This window comes from Tachypleus tridentatus, chromosome 3, assembly GCF_004210375.1.
Source record: "Tachypleus tridentatus isolate NWPU-2018 chromosome 3, ASM421037v1, whole genome shotgun sequence".
NCBI lineage: Eukaryota > Metazoa > Arthropoda > Merostomata > Xiphosura > Limulidae > Tachypleus > Tachypleus tridentatus.
Window position 1 is genome coordinate 100,773,445 of NC_134827.1, and position 19,616 is coordinate 100,793,060.

General features: G+C 35.6%; 2 protein-coding genes across 5 annotated transcripts in view; both read left to right on the forward strand.

The window, feature by feature from the left end:
- Positions 1–5,721: 5,721 nt before the first annotated feature.
- On the forward strand, positions 5,722–17,691 carry LOC143245928 (protein SpAN-like). The gene is made up of 4 exons (XM_076492182.1): positions 5,722–5,980; positions 15,599–15,623; positions 16,699–16,950; positions 17,657–17,691. Exons 1-4 carry the CDS (start codon positions 5,864–5,866, stop codon positions 17,689–17,691), a joined length of 429 nt encoding a protein of 142 aa, XP_076348297.1. The 5' UTR covers positions 5,722–5,863.
- Positions 17,663–19,616, forward strand: part of LOC143247610 (cubilin-like) — a 34,708-nt gene continuing 32,754 nt past the window's right edge. For all 4 annotated transcript variants that reach the window (XM_076495938.1, XM_076495936.1, XM_076495939.1 and 1 more), the window contains exons 1-2: positions 17,663–17,793; positions 19,360–19,605. In XM_076495938.1, the coding sequence (XP_076352053.1) occupies positions 17,736–17,793; positions 19,360–19,605 (304 nt within the window). In that variant the 5' untranslated portion in view covers positions 17,663–17,735. The remainder of the gene's footprint in view (positions 17,794–19,359; positions 19,606–19,616) is intronic.

Consider the following 19,616-nt stretch of genomic DNA (forward strand, 5'->3'; position numbering starts at 1 on the left):
ATTCACTGTTGTTGTGTCTAGCAGGAAAAGTGCAAGATTTTAATTTAAAAAATTATAAAAATAATCCAATTGAAATTTCTTTGAAAATTTTAGTTGAGATTCAGAAAAACAGTATTACTCATTATAAAATTACATCTGTATTCCACCTCCTAGATTTCGCTCAACATGAATGGAAAGCACTTATTGGCTAGCTCAATCATAAGTCTACCTATTTAGGTTTAAGAGCAAAGGCAAAAGTATATTATATCCTGTGAATAATTGTAGGTAAACGTAACACATTTGAAACACTCATAATTTTATCTTTCACAGTTTTAAAAGGGATGCCTTAATATATAATTTATTAAGTAGATTAATTTTCACTTTCATGGAATATAAATTATTTAAAGAGAAAGAAATATGAAAAAGAAGTTTCTGTATTTTTACGAAAGCTAATTAAAGCTTTTCTTTTAGAAATAACAAAAAGGTCTAAAGTTGAAACTTTATTGACAAATGATATTCATTATTTGCACATATTTTTTGTACTGTGCTCAATGACTTATCTGTTTAAAGTACGAATAGCAACACAAATGTGTAAGAGCAATCACGAGAGCACGTTTTCATAGTTCGTTTGATTTGAATTTGGCGCAAAGCAACTCGAGGGCTATCTGCGCTAGCTGTCCCTAATTTAGCAATGTAAGATTAGAGGGAAGGCAACTAGTCATCACCATCCACCGCCAAATCTTTTACCAACGAATAGTTGCAAACGCAAACTAACGTGGCGGGGTTTAGTTTAGAGAGAGAGAAATCAGAAGAATTCTCTCTCCAACTGGGGTGTTCAGGAACGTTGTGGTTCCTCTTCGTCCCCTTTCGTGGAAGGTTATTGAATTTAGCTGGGTTTTTTTTTTTTTCTTTTAGTTTGACTCTTTTTGGGTGAAGGAGTGAAGTTGATCATAATTAATATTTATGGCAAAAGTTGAATAACTTTTCTTTTTAGAAGATTTACTTTCAAACAAATTGCCCATTTCACTAGATTTTTTGTTATAACAGATACTATCGTATGCGCTTTACGAGACTAAAGTCAACTTGTAACTTGAATCAACAAAATGAAAACAATGGTTAAAACAAACACCAATGTTATTCCAAACTGAAGTTCGGATTATCGGATTATTTTTGTTTTTTCTTTTCTGTTATTTAATGTACAAAGTCATGTTGTTATGCATTATAAACTCAGGAAAAAACAAAGGAAAAAGAGACGGTGGCTGCTATGAAAGAAAATATACAAAAATAATAAAATATGTAATTGTAACGCTTCAGTACCTTAACGATAAGACTGAAGGCTTATAACAATAAAATCCGAATTTTGAGACTCGTGTTGAGCACAGTACAGATAGTCCATTGTGCAGCCTTGTCTTTAAATACAAACAAGTGTACTTCACAGTGCAGCTTTAAAACTTTAGAATAATGAAATATTGGGAAACACTCTTTAGCCTCATAAAATTATAATAATGTCTGAATAAACTAATTAACGCATACTGCATAATAACAACATTTACTACCTTCAATTAAGAAAAACATGAAAAAAGGAAATTATTTATAAAAATGTCAGAGATGATCCTATGAAACTCACTCTCTGTTACATTTATCAATCTGAAAGGAAATCAAAACATTTTTTTTCTTCCTTTGGGGCACGGCATGGCCAAGCGTGTTAAGGCATTCGACTCGTAATCCGAAGGTCGCGGGTTTGAATCCCGGTCGCACCAAACATGCTTGTCCTTACAGCCGTGGGGACGTTATAATGTAACGGTCAGTCCCACTATTCGTTGGTAAAAGAGTAGCCCAAAGAGTTGGCGGTGGGTGGCGATGACTAGCTGCCTTCCCTGTAGTCTTATACTGCTAAATTAGTGACGGCTAGCGCGGATAGCCATCGAGTAGCTTTGCGCAAAATTCAAAACAAAGAAACAGTTCTTCCTTTGGTGCAGTTAAAGAGAAGAGAGAATAAATATTGTATTTAAGAATAATTTATTTCTATTTCTTTTTTTACTCTGATCATTATAATATATAGAACATGCCATTTCTCCACTAATCGTGGGTAAAAGAGCAGTCCAAGAGTTAGTGGTGGTGTTGAATAACTGCCTTCCATCTAGTCTATCACTGCTAAATTATGGACGGCTAGCGCAAACATCTCTCATGGAGTTTTCTTTAAAATTCAAACGTGCCTTTTTCAACATTAGGGCTAGAAAATTGGACATGTTATTTATTACTGCCATCTTAAATTACTACAATTAAAGAGAGAGTGGAGTGGTTAAAAGGATTTGAACAAACAATGTGAGGATTACAGCAGATATAAAGTCGTAGAAAAGCTGAATGTAGCCAAACTACATTGTGAGATTGCTCGAATTACGTAGGCGGAGTGTGTGTCAGCCATTTTTCACAAAAATATTTTTACACTCATATTACAAAGACATGTTTAGATCGGAGAGTTATAGCTTACAAGACTTGTATTTGTTTCTTTATTTTGAGAAAAAAGTCACATTGGGCTGTCTGATGTATCCATCAAAGGTAATTGAACCCGCATTTTAGCGATTAAGTCCTTAGACTTACCATTGTCACATTGAGAAACGATTTTTACGTAATGGCAATGGAAAATAAATGAATAAAAATCAACTCCTGGAACCAGGATTACCCAAAACGAGAATTGCAACAAGTCAAATCATGGTCGTAGTATAAAAAAGGTGTGATGTTTTGTAATAGGTGAAAATCCATGAACACAAAGGTCAATGTCAGAAGCCACCTGTGTACCACAGGTAACAGTAGGCCACATAATAAATAAGGATTTCTGCCTGAAGAAATGAAAAGTGGCACAAGTCACGAGTACGCAAGTAAGGCTTCTAGTCATACCTCTCGCTCAACTATAATACACCTCAAGCAATTAGAAAATGGGATGATTATTCCTGCCATTATAAACAAATACTATTGGTCAAGTCACTTGATGAAATACCAATGGGTTTATGTTTAATTATACCATTGACAAAAACATTGGAAAATCATCAACCTCGCACACATGATGGATTAAGGAGACAATGTGAGGAAGAGTGGTGTGATTGAACATGACTGTCTTACAACACAAATGTTTGCAGGAAACTAAGCTGCAGGGATATTGTCAAATTGCGCAGTAGATAAAACAAGACGAGGCTTGGCAACCTGGACTGTAATGACGCGGTAAGGCTATAATATAGTTTTAATGTAATATATTCAACCAGTGACGTATTGATTTTTTTAATTATATAAAATTCATGCATGACAACAGGGGTAATTAGGTATTGTGTAAGACGAAGACCGTAATAGTAATTTCCGCCTACTTTTATGACAGCAGTATTATTTACATTGTATTGCGAAAATACTGTGTTCACTAAGCAGTGCGGCCCTGTATGGCCAGTTGGTTAGGGCGTTCGACTCGTAATCTCAGGGTTGCGGGTTCGAATCCCCATAACACCAAACAGGCTCACCCTTTCAGCTTTGGAGGCGTTATAATGTGACGGTCAGTCCCAATATTCGATGGTAAAAGAGTAGCCCAAGAGTTGGCGGTAGGTGGCGATAACTTGCTGCCTTCCCTCTAGTCTTACACTGCTAAATTAGGGACAGCTAGCGCAGATAGCCCTCGAGTAGTTTTGCGCGAAATAAAAAAAACAAACTAACATTAAGTAATGCCACAGGGGTACGTCTTCGAACTTGCAACGACAGAAACCAGGTTTCGATAGCTATGGTGGGCATAGCACAGGTAGCTTTGTGTATCTTTGTGCTTAACTTCAAACAGACAGACACGAAACTGTGGAGTAGGAATATTTTATTTGTTTGAATTTCGCGCAAAACTACTCGAGGTCTATCTGCGCTAGCCGTCCATCATTTGGTACCGTAAGACTAGAGGGAAGGCAGCTAGTCATCACCACTCACCACCAACTCTTTGGCTACTCTTTTACCAACAAATAGCGGAATTGACCGTCATATTATAACTCTCTCACGGCCGAAAGAGCGAGCATGTTTTTGGTGCAACAGGCATTCGAACCCGCGACCCTCGGATTACGAACGCCTTAACACGCTTGGCTATGCCGGGCCCAGTGAGAAGGAAGATGTTTTACAAATTGTGACATGTCCTTTACCACAACTTATTCACCCAGATTAACGGTTGGCTCGTTACCTCCCGCCCCCCAAAATAATTGAAACCATTCTTTTTGTATAACACCAGAAGTATTATGGGATCCGATTTTTTGTCCCTGTTTCTGAAGCTCTAAAACTTTTTATATATTGGTATCTTATGAGGCTATTAAAATTATGTTGGACAAGACCTTTATTGTCCTTACTTTAGACAGATACTGTCATTTCATTCTTAAGTTTTAGAGTATGTTTCGCACATCAGAATTTAACCCCTTTCTCTCGTAGATGCCGTCTTATTGTTCTTGAGCTGCATTCTGCGTCCGTAAGAGTCTTAATCTGGTTCGTCTGGTATCTTGCCGGACAACCCGTCGAATCCTCCTGCTCAACGCCGGCGAAATTTTCTTGGGCCGACTACTTGAAATTCTCGTTCCGTATCCTTTAGGGTCTTTTAAGAAATTTTTAATAGCAGCTTTACTGCGTCCAAACTCACCAGCGATGGCACGTTGAGAGAGACCTTGCTTTTGCAGCTCGACAATTCTGCCACGTTCAAACTCTATCAACTTTTCAGCCTTTGCCATGTTTTTACCCAAGGTAACACAGGAGATGTCAGTGGAAGATGTTGACAACACTAATGCTTGAACACAAATGACTAAATTTCGTTACATGTTTACCGGTTAACGCTTAGTTTCAGTATGGTCTTGAACTTTTGACCAGCTAGTATTTAGGCTAACTTTATAGTGTTCACATTTTCCCTATTAAATGCTAAAAAAGGTTTTTATTTTTATTTTTCCTTTTCTCATTTTCATCTTTCGAAGCTCTACTCAAATTAGTGGTTGAGTCTAACAACGCAAAATGCATATTTTTTTTCTTTTTGTTCATTGGCCTTAAGATTTTGGCCAGCAGTGTACCTAAAAACTTCTAACCCTTACTGCAAAACCACATTCTGTCTTTACTTGTCTGAGTAATATTAGTTTACGGTTTAGCGAAGTACAACTATAAGTGATTTATAAAAATTAAAGCTTCAGTAATCATTAAAGCTGTTGTTTAAATACAGGATGTGGTCCAAAGATTTGAATCATACGATTTTAAAGTAGGTTAAAAGCTTTTCTTTGGACAAGATATTTTTAAGTCTGTTTCTTTTGAATCCCTGCTGTAATTTTCTCTAACATAGTTACGTAGTTGCCGATACATATCCCCCTCCCCAGATACTGTTTTTCTATTTATCGGAATTCCTCTAAAAATATTTGATCGAAGTTACGCCGCGGTGTGTTTCAGTTTTATTTTTTTAATTCTGATTTGTGTTTCATAAAACAAACATTGCAAAAAACGAGCAAACAAGCTTACTTTTACAGGATTATTTCTGTTTGCTTAAGGTTTTAAAAAGACTGAGATCCGAGCAAAAGTCCATATCAGTTAGTTTAGAGTCCATATCAGTTACTCAACTACGCCCATGTCCTGATGAGACTCCACCTTTATCAACATTACTACGAAGCTGTTCCACACTTTAACCTAAGTCTAATTTTTTCCGCTTGGATATCCATCAGCCGGAACCATGTTTTTTGTTTTTTTAGGCTGTCGTTTGCACAATACGACCATGACGTCATTCTTAGCATACATTCTTATTTTAAAGTTAAAGCGAAAGCCCCTTTTCACATGAGAGAATTTAGCATTTATAAGAAACCATTCGAGAGAAGAACTAGTGTCTTCTTGGTATTAGTCGTGTGAGGGTAAAATGGAAGGAAGGTTAATATTAATTTTGCTGTACATGAAACTATGTGGACTTGGTGTTAGAACACAAGAAATAACTTCTTTGGGACGTTGGAAACCTATTGATAGATCAATGGTTCCGGTGAGTATGTTAAGACGCCGAAATATTATTTCTAATTATATTTGTGGCGTAAATAATTTTAAAGATAATTAGATAGGAAATCATACAAGGGAATACTAAACAGTTCATTTAGGCCTAATGTTTGCAAATTTACCACAACAAAACCATAAACATTGTTTAGCTAAAGTTTCGTGAGGTAGTGTATCTCAAATGTATTATATTCAGACCACATGATATTTTTGTACCTCTACAGGACATAATGGGATCTATATACTATTCTATCGAGCCGAACGAAGCCCAGTGTGTAACAAGACAGGTCTGCAGATAGGAGATCCCTTAGTTCATGACCCGTAACTGCAAAAAGATGTTTGAAACTAAGCACAAAGCTACCTAACAGGCTATCTGTGTTCTGTTCACCACGGGTATTGAAACTAAGCAAAAAGCTACCTAATAGGCTATCTGTGTTCTGCTCACCACGGGTATCGAAACTCGGTTTCTAGCAACGTGTGTCTGCAGACATAATACTGTGCCACTAGAAGACAACTGCAAAAACAGAGAGGGATGGGGGAATCTAACTCCAGGTTTTGTATTCATAGCTGGCTTCCCTGTAGCTTATTAGTTGAAAATTAAGGACTTAAGCGCAGATAACCCTCGAATAGCTTTTCGTAATTATTCAAGATTTCCACAAACCATTTGAATGGAGTCCGTAGACTACACGTTCAGAACCACTAGCTTAAAAATTTAAGAAACAATTTGTTGATTACAGCTGTTTGAAATACAGAAATAATGAGACATTAGAAATACTTTATGCCAGTTAAATGCTGTACATGTGGCTTCCCTCTAATGAAACAACAACAAAGAAACCATTTTGACTGCAATAGCCCTAACTATATTGATCTCTGTACTAATCCTCTACAAACGTTGGAGTGTTACAACTTATCAATTATTGACTTTAGATAACAAGGTCTAACGTCTTCCATCTTCTTAGAGGTACCTTGACAGGATTACCTTTTATTTAGAACAATGTCTTATCACTTATAATCTTCTGGAGATTTCGTATTCTTAAAATAAATGGACTTCACAAAAAAACAGCAGATTGACAGCTATAACATTTCGAAATTCACAAACTTATAGTGAACAAAAGTTACTTTATTATATTTTATTAATATATACAGTGCTGGCCAAAATCTTAAGGCCAATGAACATAAAGAAAAAAATTTGCATTTTGCGTTGTTAGACTTAACCACTTATTTGAGTAGAGCTTCGAAAGATGAAAAAAAAAAAATAAAAAAAAAAAAAAAAAAACTTTTTGCATTTAATAGGAAAAATGTGAACACTATGAAGTTAGCCTAAATACTAGCTGGTCAAAAGTTTAAGACCATACCAAAAAGAAGTCCTAAACAAGGTAGGAAATGCCCAACAAGAGGTTTCAGTAGTGAGTTACACGCCCGTCATTGCGTTTAACTTCAAACATTCCCTTTGGCATGGTCGATAAAGTGTTTGCAGAAGGTTGGCTGGAATGTTATTTCAAGTAGTGAAGATGGCTTCACGAAGATCATGCACTGTTTGGAATTGACGTCCATTTCTATAGACCTCTCTTGCCTTCCACCTCCAGATATTTTCACTAGGGTTCAGTTCGGGCGAACACGCTGGATGGCCCAAAAGAATCACGTTATTCGACACGAAAAAGTCCTTTGTCCTGCGGGCATTGTGGATTGCAGCGTTGTCCTGCTGAAGGATTCAGTCACTTCCACATAAGCGAGGGCCTTCAGTCAATAAGGATGCTCTCTCCAATATGCCAATGTAGCCAGCTGCTGTTCGATGCCCCTGTATAACCTGAAGCTCCATTGTTTCATGGAAGGAGAAAGCACCCCAGATCATGATGAAGCCTCCTTCACTGTGCCGTGTAGAAAATGTCTCTGGTGGGATATCCTTATCGTGCCAGTAACGTTGGAAGCCATCTGGACCATCCAGGTTAAATTTTCTCTCGTCAGAGAACAAAACCTTCGTCCACGTTTTTACGTCCCATGTTTGGTGCTTCTTAGCAAAGTTTAACCGAGCTGTTTCGTGGTGTGGAAGGAGTCGTGGTCTTTTAAGACGTTTATGGTTTTTAAAGCCTTTCTCTCGTAGATGCCGTCTTATTGTTCTTGAGCTGCATTCTGCGTCCTTAAGGGCCTTAATCTGGTTCGGCTGGTATCTTGCCGGACAACCCGTCGAATCTTCCTGCTCAACGCCGGCGAAATTTTCTTGGGCCGACCACTTGAAATTCTCGTTCCGTATCCCTTTTAAGAAATTTGCAACAGCAGTTTTACTACGCCCAATCCTACCAGCGATGGCACGTTGAGAGAGACCTTGCTTTTGCAGCTCGACAATTCTGCCACATTCAAATTCTATCAACTTTTCAGCCTTTGCCATGTTTTTACCAATGTAACACAGGAGATGTCAGTGCGAGATGTTGAAAACGCTAATGCTTGAACACAAATGACTAAATTTCGTTACGTGTTTACTGATTAACGCTTCGTTTCAGTGTGGTCTTCAACTTTTGACCAGCTAGTATTTAGGCTAATTTCATAGTGTTCACGTTTTCCAATTAAATGGTAAAAAGGTTTTTTATTTTTATTTTCCCTTTTCTAATTTTCATATTTCGAAGCTCTACTCAAATAAGTGGTTAAGTCTAACAACGCAAAATGCATATTTTTTTCTTTATGTTCATTGGCCTTAAGATTTTGGCCGGCAGTATATGTATTAAATGATTGTGGTTCAGCTACGTAAGCCAATTATACAACCCGAGATATTAAAATTTCAAGGTTGCTTTATGTCGAATACAAAGGATTATTATATCCGTTGTCGAATACAATACACTAACTATTTTTTTTTGTTCTGATGACGTACCAACAAAGAAATGTTCCACTACATTTACCCGATCTTAATTTCTCACAGTGGTTTGGTTTGTTTTGAATTTCGCGTAAAGCTAGTCGAAGGCTATCTATGCTAGCCGTCCCTAATTTAGTAGTGTAAGACAAGAGGGAAGGCAGCTAGTCTTCACCACCCACCGCTAACTCTTGGGCTACTCTTTTACAAACGAATAGTGGGATCGACTGTGACGTTGTAACGCCCCCACGGCTGAAAGGGCGAGCATGTTTGGTGTGACGGGGATTTGAACGCGCGACCCTCAGATTACGAGTCGAGCGCCTTAACCACCTCGCTATGCTGGACCCTGACTCAGAATACTTCACACAAAAACTGGAGTACATAATAAGAATGTGTTTACTATTTTATTGCTGACGTGTTAGGCGTATGTCACCTTAATCATTTGTCATCCGTTAAATCGAAAAAAAAAAAAGATATATTATTTTATAAACAAAAGGTTTGATCTATAAGCCTTGAACACTGATGATCATAGTATCAAAAATAACACCTAAGCGATGGTATAAATTAGTTGTTCAGACTTCACCAATGGACTACAAAGAGAAAAGAGATTTCTAAACTGTTGAGCTCATCCGGGTATAACGTAAAGAGGATTTCAAATATCATGAGACCAGTATCTGACTTTTCAACCTTAACGTTTCCTTTTGTGACGTATGAATTAGGTCTAGGCTGGGCTGTTTCTAATTTATAACTGCTGACCAGAAAGAGGACAACCACTCAACGGCGACTGCCACCTATATAGTTACTCTTAATTGAATAGCAGGGTTGGCTGTAATTCATGATGACGAGAAACCCACTTGACGTAAAAATGTTTGGTTAAAAACGGCTGGTGTGAGTACTAATACTTTAATTAAAATACAGAACAACGTTTCGACCTTCTTAGGTCATATTCAGGTTAACAAGGAGGATGTAAATTTTATAACCCCCTCGCAGCTGAAAGTACAGAGGAGCGTGTTTAGTCACATATCTCTGAGATTGAACCTTGGACCTTTTCATTCAGAGTCAGTATTATAATCACCACCCCACGCCTGGCTGAAGTTTCACGGGTCTATAGCCTTAACAATACTTACCGAAATGTAATGTTAGCACTCGCGTATCATTTAAGTATGAATAAAAGTGTTGCCAGTTTTACTAAATGTTAAATAACAAGTATCTTGTCTTTTCAGTGAATCATTAGCACTAGGTCACTTTAACGATAGTTAAGAGAGAGCAGCCTCCTAGTGGTAGAGTGGTATGTCTATGGACTTATAACATTAGAAATTGGATTTCAATACCCGTCATTGGCAGAGCACAGATAGTATGATTTCTAACTTGATCCATCCTTTGGCACGTTGGTAAAATTGAGGGCTCTTAATGTAAACATTATGGGTTCGATACGCGCGATAAGCACAACGCACTTAGCTGATTGTAAAGCTTTGTGCTTTAAGACAACAAAATAAAAGCAACACCCTCTCTTGTATTAATTAGATATACAAGTATTCATCTTCAGTGGCAATGCTGAATAAACCATGGGCTAAATAATACAAAGTTTCTTGGAGATTCCTGGGTATAGTAACTAAGAGGGTCGTTTTATGTTCTCAGGAAACTCCATAAGAGTTTTCCTGTTTCTTCTATATACTGGATTCTGCTTCCCAAGACATGTTTTCTTTGAATTTGATTGTCCAAAAATACTTGAAAGAACAGACAATAATCAAATGAAACAGTTATTATCAGATTAGTGTCATTAGGATTGGTCTTTATGGTCAGGCATTAAGGAAAAAAGGAGAATTGGTGTTTATCTCCCAGGACTTAGTCATGAATTGAATCTGATTTCTCATGATTTTTTGCTACCATAAACTGTTAGTTCCTCAATAAACCACAAAGATGTAGTAAATTCAGTCATCTGCACTGTCTAAAAGGAATGGCTATAGCAACTGCAGTAATCCATAAATACGCTCCAAGCAGCATAGCTTTGGAAGTTTGATTAGCACTTAAAGATGTTACTACTGCAAATGTCATTGTTGTGTTGTCCATATCTATTATTTCATGGGGATATGACGAAGATGTCATTGCTCCAAGTGGCATAGTTCTAATGACTTCAGTTACTCTCCAAGATGTTATTGCTCCAAATGGAACGGTTGGAGTAACTGAAGTAACTCTCGTTTGAAATTCTTGAGGATGGACTGTCAAGTTATTTATGCAATGGATTTCTTCTTTCTGTAATCATTTTTTACCACTGTTAACTTTACAAGACACACCTTCTCTCACTGTATCAATCATTTTAATTGCAAGGCAATTGTATCATATCCATCTCTTTTATTTGTAGTGAATTTGCCATCGTTGTATTCTATATAGATCATCAACGTGTCTGATGTCTCAGAACTCCGGTTATAAATCAATTTATTTGTATTCCATTTAAAGCTCTTTCAATGACACCATGTACGATGTTTCTTAATTTCTCTGATGCTTGAAGATTAAGTTAGTAATTAGGTTTTTCAACTCTTCATTAACTTACATTTCTTTCCACTATGTTCCTTCAAATCTACGGAAATTTTTGATGACATTTTAGATAACGTTATCATTATTTTTTCCACTATGTTCCTTCAAATCTACTGTAATTTTTGATGACATTCTAGATAACGTTATCATTATCTTTCTGTCTCATTCCTTCAGGGTCTTTGGTTTGGGTTGTTTGAATTTCGCACGAGAGCTATCTGCGATAGCCGTCCCTAATTTAGCAGTGAAGGACTAGAGGGAAGGCAGCCAGCCATCATTGTCCACCACCACGTCTTGGGCTACTCTTTTACCAACGAATAGTAGGATTGACCATAACATTGCAACGCCCTCGCGACTGAAAGGGCAAGCATGTTTGATGGGACAGAGGTTCGAACCTGCGATACCCAGATTGTGAGTCGAGCGCCCTAACTACTTTTTCTGGATATTTTATAAATTGCAGTCGCTTTATTTAATTATATTATGGTGTAATTCTTTATTTCAATATCTTAAGAATAACAAGAACTGTCTTATTTACGTTTAGTTCTATCAAAAGTTCTAATAAGTCTTAAAACCTTTTCCTTTTTTTTTTTTTTGAACATTCTTAAATATAAATTGTTAGACTATTTGACCTAAACCTTAGATTAATGTTTGCAGCATAATAGGTAATCAAAATCACTACATGAAAAATTTTTCTAAACTCACAAGATGAGAAGAAGCCTGGTGGCGAGGTATATTTGAGTCGTAACCTGTGTGTCACGGGTTCGAGTTTTTTGTCACTAAACATACCCTTCAATTCATGAGGTGTTGTAATGTCCGGTCAATCCAACTTTCTTCTAGTCTATCTTTACTGAATTAAACTTTATCTATCGAAAGTTTGATGCTTGAATAGACTCTTCAGTTTATCACTATATTTTACTTTTAGTTAACTTTACTACTTTCATGACTATTTTGCCATACAGTAATATTTCAATGATTGGAAATTCTGGTTTTATTTGTTTTGCCAGTGAGGAAACCAATAACATAGAAATTTTATTTTTCACGTAAAGTCAAGACAGCTTAGCCTACTATGTGATCATTAACTGATCAAGTGATATGTCCAGTTCTATCATCATCGTGTTTGCTTTCTTTTTCAAAGTTTATTAGCCAGTCCTAGCGTTTGTTTTATTTTTGTATAAGATGGCGGAAGTGGATTACTAGGTTATAAAATATATTTTAAATTTTTGTAAATTTTACACAGAATAATAATAAAATAGACAATCAAAGATCGTGAAGAATAATCAAATGATGATAACATTATAGTTATTGCTAGACGCCTAAAGGGAAATAAAGATGAATGAAAATAAGAAATATCGTTTTTTATTCTCCCGTTTTTGACTTTGGGACGCTCTGGATAGCTGAAAAGCGGCAACACTAGAGACAGAGCGACTATGCCAGGTAAATCTTTCTTCTGACGACTTGTGGAGAAGAAAATCTAGATGACTTTTGTATTGCTTTAATATGGACGTCTGTGTCATCCCTGCATAAAGAGTGATAGCGCACTCTAGAATACACGTAAAAAAAGGAAAACAACAAATCGACTGTCTTGGTTACTATTTGAATATTGTGAAATTAAACATAATTTATCATTCTTGCTGTACCCATGGGCGTAGCAGTGTAGGGACAGAGGGCGGACGACCAGCTCAATATTTTAAATAGGTCCACTATTGAAATAAATACTTTACTTTCATATAAACATCAGTGATGTCGAGAAACCCACTTGTTGAGAAATTTATATGCAAAAACGACTTGTTTGGGTTGAGAAAAAGCAGATAAAGGTAACGCTATAGTCATAATGAACACGAATGAATACATCCAAAAAATGAATAACATCCTATCAGACACGAACAAATTTAAACCAATACACACAAATCCAACAAAGACACACGAGACGCAACTGAACAAATTGCTACTGCAAATAAAAAAAGCCAACACAATTACACAAACACTTTATTCCTACCTACGTAAAACCGACTCACGCACACCGCAAATATACGGCATCCCCAAACCTCATAAACCAGATTGTCCATTACGACCAATAATGTCCACATGTGAATCGTTTACTTACAATCTTGATAAATACATAGCATGGGCATTCTCCAAATATGTAACATCAGCCAGCTCATTCATCAAAGACTCTTTTAATCTAAAGTCTAATCTAAATCAACTTAATCATAAAGCCTTAATGGCCAGTTTCGATGTTATATCCCTCTTTACAGAAGTTCCAACCACTGAAGCCTGCAAGATAGTCTTAGAACTCTATATCTGAGACCCTAACCCAACTGTAGACATTCCTAGCAACCAACTAGCAACCCTCATAGAATTCACCACGATGAAGACAAACTTCATGTTCAACAACCACAACTATATACAAACAAATGGCCTAAGCATGGGCAACCCAGTATCACCAGTTCTAGCCATTATTTTTATGACACAAGTTGAAACACAAGCAATTAACACAGCATTACATCCACCACTATACTGGTACAGATATGTAGATGACACGGTTGCGGGATTCAAACCTACAGAATACACACTTAATTTTTTCAATCACATTAACTCTATACATCCCAACATTAACTTTACATGTGAACAGGAATAAAGCAATCAAATATCATTTCTTAACCTCAAAATTACAAGAACCGACACACAATTCAAAACAGAAATCCACCGAAAAATCACCCATACTGGACTATACATTCCTTGGGACTCAGCACATGAAACAAAACAAAAACTCAACATACTAAGAAACCAAATAAACACAGTCATAAAACTATGCTCACCAGATAAAATTAACGATGAATTAGACAAAATAAAACAATACTTCATCAACATCAATAAGTTTCCTCCACAAACTGTAGAAAACATTATACGCACACACCTTGACAGAAAGCAAAATCAACCAACAAAAGTAAATATATCTCACGAATCAAAAAAATCACGAAACCATATACTGCTGTATTCCTGACATCAGCAGACAAATAACCAACATTTGGCAAAAACTAGTAACAAAATATGACATTCCAGTTAATACCAAATTTATTCAAAACCCAGGCACAAAACTGAGGTCTATACTATGTAAAAACTACACTGACAAATACCACACCAACATTATTTACAAAATACAATGTGATAACTGCCACGACTTCTATATTGGAGAAACAAGTAGAAATATGGAAACCAGATTTAAAGAACATAGAAAGTCACCTTCAAACGTTTTCGAACACTGCAAGTCAAATAAACACAACATAACCATAGAAAACACTCAAATACTAAATAAAGAAACAAACATAAACAAACGCAAAATTAAAGAAGCCTTACTTATACAACAACTTAAACCCAAAATAAACCAATATAAAGGAACGCCTTTATACCTATATTAATATAATAAAATAAATAAAATTATATATTCAAACATCTAATACCTCCCTTTACATTCCGACACTCAGTTACACAACCCCTTTCAAACATGTGGTCAGCTTCCGGTCAGTTACCTCTTTCTTTGTGAACCTAACGATGACCGAAGAAGGTCGAAACGTTGTTCGCTCTTCTATGTAAAATATTTTCTCAACCCAAACGAGCCGTTTTTGCATATAAATTTCATATAAACAAATTAAATTGTTTGCGTTGGAAGAAAAGTCCATATTTTTTTGAAAGGTGACTCTCTAATGATGGTTACGACCCTGTTTTAACCATATATTGTTTCATTTAAAACACTAAGCTTTCTATTTGTGTATACGGTTTGATATTACCTGCAACTTACGTAAACATTAGTCTTTGTTTTTTATCGCAGATTTCTAAATTCTTCGCACAGATGACGCCACTTATTTTAATTCATACAACATTTGATTGAAATAATTTAACATGAAAATTATTCGCCACTGATTTTATGTTCTAGCTCAAAATTGCGTAGTTGGTTGTCCGTACTGTGTTCAACACAAAGAGCTGACCCAGAATTATAGGATTAAGACCTCTCAAGCTTACCAACGACTCACCAGAGATCAGACTTTAAGAATAACAGAATAGTTTTGACAATTTTGTAAGAAACTAACAATTGACCTCCATTTATTGAACAAAAGTTTAAATCATTGCCTGACCGGAAATGGTAACAATAATAGATAAGAATGGTTAGTTAGCTTAAGTTAGTTTTACAGCCTGTTTCTTGTATTATTTCTCATGTTTAAATGTTTTGTATTACAGGTTGAATTCAGGAATCCCAGAACAGGTTAGTCCGGTTCTTTCGTACTAACAAAGAGCTCAAGGTTGGGTTTTCTTTTCAGTGTGAATCTTAGTGTGAATCTTAGGTTGAGGATTATTTTGACAGTGAGGTTTAATTACATAGTAGTAAAAAGGTATACACACATAAAGTAATAAATTAACAATACTCACAATATTTAGTATTATTTGTTCGTGGTTTAACATTTTGTTTGACAAAGACTTGTGGAATCCGGAATGGCTAGATGGTTAAGGCACTTGAATCGGAAGCTGAGGGTCGCGGGTTTGAATTCCTGTTACACCAAAACACGTTCACCTTTGCAACTTTGAACGCGTTACAATGTCACCGTCAAGTCCCTTCTTCATTGGTAAACGAGTAGCCAGAGAGTTGACGGTTATTTGTGATAACTAGCTGCCTTCCATCTAGTATTATGGCAGAAAGCCTTCATGTAGTTTTGCCAGAAATTTAATATAAACAGATTTGCAAGCACAACAATAAAAGTCAATTATAACAACTTGTCCACGTAGTTTTATTTTGTTTCCTATTGACAAAGTGTTAATGGACTCTTCCATCCTCACTTTACGTGAACATTTCAATTTCATTCAATTTTATCGCATATACACTGCTGGCCAAAATCTTAAGGCCAATGAACATAAAGAAAAAAATATGCATTTTCCCTATTAAGTGCTAAAAGGTTTTTTATTTTCATTTTCCCTTTTCTTATTTTCATCTTTAGAAGCTCTACTCAAATAAGTGGTTGAGTCTAACAACGCAAAATGCATATTTTTTCTTTATGTTCATTGGCCTTAAGATTTTGGCCAGCAGTGTATATGCTTTTCCTACGTTATGTGTAATAATTTAATTATAAATTAGGTTTCCGAAACAACACTTATAGTATATTTCAAAAATATAATTTGTTTGGAATTAAAGTGTTAAAATATATTTAGAAACGAGAATTAGTTAGTTTGTGTTATCCAATCATATTCGCAACGAACTCAGCTATTACCAGAAGCCGTAAGTATAAATATGTATAATAGTATGTTGACATATAATACTTTTGTATGTTTTTTATATTTTATTTTAGTTACACACTGTGATGTCACTGTCGAAAAATTGGAAGGGTGGATTTCCACACCAAATTACCCGTTGGAATATAATGATTTTCTATCTTGTTCTTACATCATTCATCGTTTTAGTAGCGACATCTGTGTAGTAGATATGACAATTGTTGATTTCGATTTGGAAAAGACTCCCGGTTGTCGGGGAGATTATCTTGATTTGAATGTGGACATTCCTGGTCAGAAAATTTGCGGTAGTTTAATGTCCGGCACCGAAAGTAAGTGTTTTACAATTTTAATTTTTGTTAAGATACTTTCAGAAAAGAAAAATGATCTATTTAAAAACAAAATTTTAAAAAATTAGGTCAACACCCTTATTTTAATGTAGTTGGTTAATTATTAAATCCATTAGGTTAATTCAGTCATGCAAACTACTTTTGTGAGAGCTTTTTCTTTTGGAACAAAATGAAAGAATCGAGAATTGTGACTTTAATGGAAATTGAGATCGTTTAGCGAAACATAGATTGTAATTTACCTTAAATTAATTGTACTTACTTCCAGTGATAAGGCCCAGTATGGCCAGGTGGTTAAGGCACACCACTCGTAATCTGAGGGTCGCGGGTTCGAATCCACGTAACACCAAACATGCTCGCCCTTTCAGCCGTGGGGGCGTTATAATATGACGCTCAATCCCACTATTCGTTGGTAAAAAAGTAGCCCAAAAGTTGGCGGTGGGTGGTATTGACTGGTTACCTTCCCTCTAGTCTTGCACTGTAAAATTAGGAACTTTTAGCGCAAATAGCCCTGGTGTAGCTTTGCGTGAAATTCAAAACAAACCATCATGTGATAAATGCTATGAAAATATGTCTTCGCATAAGGTATTAAATGTAACAACTATTAAAATAAATGACGCGTAACAACAGCAACAGAAAGAAAAATAACTGAAACGTTGTCTATATATATATATATATTTTTTTTAAATAGAGAAACTGAAGTTTTGCCAGGAAAGAGGAGTTTGACGTTGCGGTTTAAAAGCGATGGGATAAATAATCGAAACGGATTCATGATACAACTTAAACAAGTCCCAAACTCCTGTTCAGATGAAGATGTTAGACGAACAGGTGGGGCGTTCAATGTTATTTCTTATCAGAAATAAAATATAACTTACTAAAAAGATGCTGAATTATTTTAACTTCTAAATAAATATAAAATGATAAATATTATATTGAATTAATAAAATTAATTGCTTCTTATTTTAAAACGAAAATATGACAACTTTACACAAAATTGAGTATGTATTTAACTGCTCACCAGTTAACCCAAACATAATGAAATACCAATGGTCTAATTATGATACATATAAATTGATAGCAGAAGACCATTTTAAATTACAAACGTACAATTTAATACTAAATGTACCCCAGAAATTAAAGTTCATTAGTAATTATTTTTTGAAATCGGTAAATCACATTTTAAGGCATTTTTATAGATAGGTTGGATGCTCCAAACATTTATTATTAATATCAAGGGAATCACAGAACAAAATAGTTTGGAAACCACTGCACTAAATAAGAGTTTCTGTATTTTTTTTTCTCAAGTTAGGAGTAGTTGTATAGAGACGACGTGTGAAAATTACCTCTTATGTTACCTATTGCCGAATCTTTCTGGGGTATACAAAGTAGAATTTATATGTTCTATTTGCATACACTTGTAAGTATTCGAACAGTTCGTCCTCAAAAGGGACAATATGTGTCCAAATAACCAATCTCGTTATTTGTATAAATGATAAAAACCTGATAATCCGAGTGATTTTGGAAGACTACCTTATTTTATTAGGGATGAAGACCTATCAGAAATCAGGTTCTTGGTTTTCTAATTGTAATCTATTTGCTTTATGTAAGCTACGAGCTTCAAGAATCCAGAATGAATATATCAGTAAAGAAATCCATGCCAATCAGATGTAGAAAAGGAACGAGTGATTAACATTAAAGTTTGAAACGTGATTTTGGTCATATAATGGGTTACAAGTTTAAAACGAGGCATAACTGTAATAGCTTACAATATTAGGAATTGCCACTTTTGAGTTAAAAGTAATCCAACTCTGTTATTATTACTTAAAAAAAAACAACTAAAACACACATTTTCTTTACACAAGTTCATGCCAAGCTAGACTACTGACTTTGAAACAAATACTTTTTACTTTTGCTTTTAATTTACTGGATTAGTGCATAGCTTTCACAGTAAAAAGTTGTGATATATGTATGTACACAAATTTTTGTTTGTACACTCTTAACATTCTAAGAACCCTGAAACAAAAAAGTTACTGAGTCAAAACTGAAAACAAATAGGCCTAATATTCATGATTCTATCATGATGTTTTGTACAATAAACACTGTAATTCTAATTAATTCATGGCTAGCCCAGTTTATTTGTACACAGGTTATATTGAGTTGATTATTTTCTTTGTTATTTATTGTTTTGTTTGGAAATATGTTATACGATTCATAACTTTTGTTTTATATTTTTTCGTCTGGAATGACAACCTAAAGCCGTTCAGTTAGCTCTAATAGTTATATTTTCTTATCCATTCGTTTTCATATACGTTTTACTGTGGTATAAGGCATTTTAGGTATTTCATTACACTTTTAATTATCCAACTGTACTAATAGTTTTAATACCTAACACAGGAGGGCGCGACTGTGATCAGCACATTCAAGAGTTTATCGGTCGAATTACGACGCCCAATTTTCCTGGACGTTATGGACCAAACCAAGAATGTGTTTTCTCCATTCAACGTGCCGATTCTCACATCTGTCAGGTGGAGCTCGAGTTTCGAGTGTTTGACCTGGAGCCAAGCTGGGGTCGGTGCGATAAGGACTTTCTGGAGCTCCCGAACAGTTCTCGGCTCTGTAATGGAAGACACAAACAGATACGTAAGAACAGA